Raw genomic sequence first — 6,478 nt, 5'->3', positions numbered from 1 at the left:
GGGACGTATCATAACCTTCCATAACTAAGGCAGTTGATAAAATTATTGACCATGCAGCTGCTTTGGGGTATGTTTTCAATCCTTCAAGCAATGGCATCTCCTTTTCTTGTTTGTCGTTATTTCTTGCGTTATCAGAAATGTCTAAAAACTTTTCAATAAAATCATTAATATCATCTTCAGGATTGACATCAACGTTCATTTTATTTGATTTATCTTCATCCTCAACTTCAATGGTTGATTTAACTTTATTGCTTGTGTCTTGGGATAACATCTTTTCCTACTAAAATTTGATCAGTTGACTCTAGGGATGTATCCCAAAATCATGATATTTATATAAATTAATTTATGAAGTTGGTGGCCCTTCAATCTAAATTTAAATTTAATTCGTTCCAATTATCGCTCAATATTTCGCTGATTTATTGAGTCCCCACCTAGTAAATACTCTAGCGCGTTGTTTGAAAAACTACACTCAGAACATATTGGGCTAAAATATTCGCGGTAATCAAAAAGTTCAAGGTAAGTTTCAATTTGAACCACGGTTTTGATAAGGGGTATATTGTCTGAGATATAACACCTGGCTAGAGAAAGGAGAGTGCTCTAGTAGTCCTTGTAGAAATTGGGTGGAAAATTAGAAATTTGTAAATGTGTAGTTATCTCCTATGGCAGATTATTTGTGATAAATTTAGGATATTTTCCAGAACAAAAAAATTTCAAAGCCTTTTTTCCCCTTAAAATTCTGTCCGATATTTTTACCTCAGTTGTTAATATTAAATGAGGAGAGAAGATTGTTTATATAACAGATAATCCCATAATGTTAGATGTATTGCAATTAGTTATCAACCGTGCTCAGATCCCATCAAACATTAGCTTCCAAACTAGAAGTGTGCATATAATCACCGAATTTTATAAAAAAAATTGATGTGCTGCTTATTATGACCTCGCATAGCTATCTACGTACCTAATCTAGCATAGAGGTGCATGGGGTTAAAATCTTTGATGTGAAGGATGTTCCAGTGGCTTGCCAAGGTCGCCTTTTTTTCTTGTGAATCCATTTACTAGTAAAAGTAAAGGAGGGGAAATAAAGAAAGACAAATGCTAGAAAATATCAGGTACAAGTTTTAGTAAAGCACACTTTCTTGTTACTGCACATTAGGATAAAGTCAATGCTATGCAAATTGTTCTTTTGTTCTTTTGTTTACTGAGACAAAACTAATAATCATGAGACACATAATATTACTACAGGGTAACTATATGCAATGTTATATAAACAAGATTTCGTCTAAAAAATGCTTCGTAGAATCGTCTTATTATTCTATACTTTTTGGGGAAGTTTAGAAACTTACGTCTAAAAACAATCCGATTGGAAACTGCATAGTTCTTCGCAAGACAAATTGAGTTTTAGTTGATTTATAATGAGGATTAGAATGCTACGACTGGGAAAACCGACAAATATCAACCAAGGAACTATACCACCTGAAATTCTGACTTATGAAGTAGTAATATAGTAATATGTGCTTCAATAAATAATGCACAATGAAACAAATTTTTTTATTTTTACTTTATGATCTAATTTCACCTACTTTTATGATATTCCTGCATGTTCTAAGTATATAGTAATTTATTTATTTGGAATCAACTATAACATCCTCATATATTACCTTTCCATCATTGCCTTTTGAAATTTCTTGAAGTCTTAATTTTTTAATCCTTCTTGTTTGCTTTTCAACCGTATTGGTCAAATTCCAAGTTACAGCTAATGAAATTAAGGCTATACCTAGGAACATCAAGGAAATTCCATAAGGAAGGGTATATCTTGGCGCATATTCGCTTCTAAAAATCTGAGGACCAATAATTCCTCCAATTTGTGCCCAAGAATTTGTAAATGCGAAACAGAACATGACGTCTGTAGAGTATATTAAGGACTGCTGCATCCAAGAGGTCAAAACTGAGCCATCTGCTGAACTTACCATGGTAGCAATACAAATAAATGTATAAAGTACTGCCCTATTGGTAATCACAGTCAAAAAAATAAACGACGGAATAGCAAGGGACAATGAAAAGAGTGTAATGTACGGTTTGGAGACATAACCCTTATCCGAAACCCACGAAAAAAAAATTCCCGAAAAGATAGCTAAAACAGCAGGAGGAATTGATAATAGCTGTGCTTTGTTGGCTGAAGTGAACCCAAAACTTTGAACAATTGAGGGTAACCAAAAAGACAAGCCATACCCACCCAAATTTTGGAACGTTTTAAGACAAGTGAAGCTATATGTCAATGGTCTCTTAAGAGCTTTCTTAATATCTTCCTTATTAAAATTTTTATCACTGGCTCTAGGAGAATTTTTAGGTAGCCTTGCCATTATAAATTCTTGTTCATCTGCTGTTAAGAAGTTTGCATCGCTTGGGAAGTTCGGCAAGAAAGCGAGTAAGAAAAATGAGCACAAGATTGTGAGTAGTCCCTCTATTAAAAATACCCATTGCCAGCCACTTAGTCCTCCTTTTCCGTCTGCAAATTGAAATCCATAAGTTATAAAAGCTGTTAAGATGCTAGAGAATTGTCCAAGAACTCCTAAAAATGCCATTCTAATAGTGATTTCATCTGGTCTATACCAATACGCAAGTTGGCTTAATGCACCTGGAAACATTCCAGCCTCAAACATCCCTAAGAGAAACCTCAAAGACAATATTCCTGCCATATTTTTAACAGCAGCATGACATGCTAGTGTAGCTCCCCATAAGAAAGCAATTCTAAACTGGTGAACACGAGGTGTTGATTTCTTCAACATCAAAGACGAAGGTATCTCAAATAAAACAAAAGGAATTGTGTAGATGGTACTAATCCATGCCCAATCATTTACTGACATGTCTAGTTCATCTAGCACATTTGTTCCAGTGCCTACGTTCATAGTCTTAACATAACTAGCGTTATTAACATCCAAGTTTTTGAATAGATAAAGCAATATTAGTAAGGGCATAATTCTTAAATCAATTCTTCTAAGTAACTTTCTTTCGTGAGTATAGTCAAACTTATCTCTTGCCCTGTACAAAATTTCGTCATAACCTTCAATATTATCAATACTTAATTCCTTAATAGATAGTTCCCTTTTTTTCTCCTGTGCAGTATCCATTTTATGGTTTTCCTGAAATAATTAATTCCTAATACGATGTACAATTGACAAGTTATTATATAATATGTAATTAGGACTATATAATCATTAAGTATTAATAAGCAATTGGGAAAATCCCCAATGTATTCAATCCGCCTTATTATTAGCAATCCTGACTACAAAAAGGTGAGGATACATATCCACACAATTATATTTGATTTATAGTCAGTTTAAGATCTGCAGGTCGAAATAAATCTGCTTCTGACTTTAAAAAAAAAACAAGACTAACCGATAAGCAATTGTACCTAGATTAATAAACTTATTTAAGCACAGAAGTCAAATTTTGTATAAAAATTTATTGACCCCTACTTGGATAGAAGCCTATGGGTCTTTTCCACAGCTGCATCTTTTTTAAAAGAGCCACACATTTTTTCGCAAAAGCCTCAAAAATAAAAACTGATCGAGAAATTATGTCGCAATCACAAAAATCTATATAAAGTTGTTTGAAAAACTTCCTTTGCAGATGGAAAAAGCATTACACCATTGATTGATTTTAAAATCTCAGAACTAAATAATAATTTAAGAACAATGTACCAGTCGCTAGATATTGAAAATATAATTGAAAAGATGACTGTATTGGAAAAAGCCCAATTGTTGGCAGGCGTAGATAGATGGCATACTGCAGCAATTCCTAGATTAAATATTCCTTCTATCAGATTTACAGATGGTCCCAATGGGGTACGTGGTACCTCTTTTTTTCCCGGGATTAAGTCAGCTTGTTTTCCTTGTGGTACTTCACTTGGGGCTACTTGGGATAAAAGAATGTTATATGAGGTAGGTGAGTTATTGGCAATTGAAGCAAAACATAAAAGTGCACATGTAATTTTAGGTCCTACAGTGAACATTCAAAGATCTCCTCTTGGAGGTAGAGGTTATGAATCATATTCTGAGGATCCAGTTTTGTCGGGGTTATTAGCTGCAGCTATTATTAATGGAATACAAGGTAAAGGTATAGCAGCATGTATTAAGCATTATGTATGTAATGATATTGAGGATGAGAGGATTGCTATTAATATCAATATTAGTGAACGTGCTATAAGGGAAATTTATATAAAACCATTTATGTTAGCTTTAAAATACGCTAATCCAGCAGTTTTAATGACCTCCTATTCCAAGGTTAATGGAACACATGTCTCTCAAAGTAAGAAGCTTTTAAAAGAGTTGCTACGTGATGAATATGGATGGGGTGGTACTATTATTTCAGATTGGTATGGAACATATGATACGAAATTATCAATCAAAAATGGCTTAGATATTGAAATGCCTGGACCCCCAAAACTAAGAATACCTTTTCAGGTTTCTTTACAAATAAAGTCTAAAGAGCTTCATGTTGATGATTTAAATGATAGGGTAAAGAATATATTGAAGCTAATCGATTATTTGAAGGATTCTTACATTCCAGAAGGAGGAACTGAAGATGAAAATAACAATACAACAGGTACTGCAAACAAATTAAGAGCCTACAGCTCAAATGGGATAGTTTTGTTAAAAAATGAAAATGATGTTTTGCCATTAAGAACAAGTGAAAAAATTGCTATTATTGGTCCAAATGCAAAAAACACATCAGCGCATGGTGGTGGTTCTGCAGCTCTAAATGCATATTATACACTATCTCCATATGATTGTATCAATAAAAGATTTGTCTATGAAGTTGATTATACAGTTGGAGCATATTCTCATAAGCTTTTACCTCAATTAGGTCCCCAAATGATCAGAGAAGATAACCTGCAAGGTTATAGCTGCAAAGTATATCTTGACCCACCAAGCGTCGAAAATAGAACTTTGATTGATCATTTTAATTTAAGTAATTCATATATAAGGTTACCTGATTATGAAAATAAACAAATTCCACAAAGTAATATTTTCTTTATGGACATGGAAGGAAATTTTATTCCAGATGATGATGACTACTATGAATTTGGGCTCACAGTGGTTGGAACTGCTCAGTTATTTATTGATGGTAAATTAATCGTAGATAATAAAAGTAATCAAAGAAGGGGAACGTCATTTTACAATACAGGAACTTTAGAAGAGAAGGGAACAGTATTTTTGAGAAAAGGTCAAAAATATAAAATAAAGATTGAATTTGGAAGTGGTCCCACTTCAACATTGCTGGGGTCTACAGATTCTTTAAGCGATGCTGGTGGGGCAATAGCTTTTGGAGGGTGCAAAGTTATTGATCCAGAAAAGGAGATTCAAAAAGCGGTTGAAATTGCCAAGCAAAATGATAAGCTCATAGTTGTCATTGGTTTGTCTGGAGAATGGGAAAGCGAAGGTTATGATAGACCAGATATGAGATTACCTGGCCTTACTTATAAACTTGTCGAAGAGGTTTCAAAAGTTAACAAAAATGTAATTGTTGTTAACCAATCAGGTACTCCTGTAGATCTATTATTTCTCGACAATATTCCAGCGTTAGTTCAACATTGGTTTGGTGGTAATGAGGGAGCGAATGCTCTTGCGGATATATTATTTGGTGATGTAAATCCTAGTGGTAAACTACCCTTAACATTTCCGAAAAGGGTGCAGAATAATCCTTCATTTCTAAATTTCAAGTCTGAAAGGGGGCAGGTTACATATGGAGAGGGGATTTTCGTAGGTTACAGATACTACGAGGCTGTTGATCAGGAAGTTATATTTCCTTTTGGATTTGGTTTAAGTTATACTAAATTCGATTTTGCAAATTTAAATATAGAAAAAATAACTGATAATAAAATTAAGCTTTCAGTTACATTAGAAAATATAGGTGACAGAGATGGCAAAGAAGTTGTTCAAGTGTATGTTTCCCAACAAAGCACCACAGTTAATAGACCAAGAAAAGAATTGATAAATTTTGAAAAAGTTTTTATTAAAAAGGGTCAAATTGAAACAGTATATAATGATCTTGATCTCAAACTAGCCACCTCATTTTGGGATGAGTATGCTAATAAGTGGATTAGTGAAGCGGGTGATTATAACATTTTAGTTGGTAATAGCAGTGACAATATTACATTATGCAAATCTTTCAAAATTATGAAAGAAACATTTTTCCTTGGTTTATAGTGTTCACCTTTCCATTTAAATTTTACTATCTGCTACACTTGAAGATTGCATGTTTTTACCATAGTTAAGGTGCTCACCCGTTAGGTGCAATGTTCGTAATTGTTTTTTTTAGATAGTAAAACTATGAGAAAGAGCTAAAAGAGGATTTAGGCTATATTACATCATCGAAGAGTTAGTGAAGCACGCTTTCTCTGCAACTGCATATCAGGAACAAAATAGTTTATGGCTGTTAGGTCAGGATTGGTTATTTCAATCCACTATTCTCTCAT

At 33.6% G+C, this 6,478-nt stretch overlaps 3 protein-coding genes across 3 annotated transcripts; 1 reads left to right on the top strand and 2 right to left on the bottom strand.

The window, feature by feature from the left end:
* Window positions 1-5: 5 nt before the first annotated feature.
* On the bottom strand, window positions 6-271 carry AC631_05779 (uncharacterized protein; the record flags this gene model as incomplete). The annotated part of the gene is made up of 1 exon (XM_015614608.1): window positions 6-271. A coding segment is annotated over one exon (266 nt), but the record flags the coding sequence as incomplete, so codon positions are not given.
* Window positions 272-1,622: 1,351 nt separating this feature from the next.
* Window positions 1,623-3,128, bottom strand: AC631_05778 (uncharacterized protein; the record flags this gene model as incomplete). Its single annotated transcript, XM_015614607.1, has 1 exon — window positions 1,623-3,128. The coding sequence occupies one exon, from the start codon at window positions 3,126-3,128 to the stop codon at window positions 1,623-1,625; it is 1,506 nt and encodes a 501-aa protein (XP_015464565.1).
* Window positions 3,129-3,695: 567 nt separating this feature from the next.
* AC631_05777 (beta-glucosidase) lies at window positions 3,696-6,209 on the top strand (the record flags this gene model as incomplete). The annotated part of the gene is made up of 1 exon (XM_015614606.1): window positions 3,696-6,209. One exon carries the CDS (start codon window positions 3,696-3,698, stop codon window positions 6,207-6,209), a length of 2,514 nt encoding a protein of 837 aa, XP_015464564.1.
* Between the last annotated feature and the right edge of the window lie 269 nt (window positions 6,210-6,478).

This window comes from Debaryomyces fabryi (assembly GCF_001447935.2).
Source record: "Debaryomyces fabryi strain CBS 789 chromosome Unknown contig00278, whole genome shotgun sequence".
Lineage (NCBI taxonomy): Eukaryota > Fungi > Ascomycota > Pichiomycetes > Serinales > Debaryomycetaceae > Debaryomyces > Debaryomyces fabryi.
Note: the sequence above shows the minus strand (reverse complement) of the source record. Positions and strands in the feature narration are given on the sequence as shown.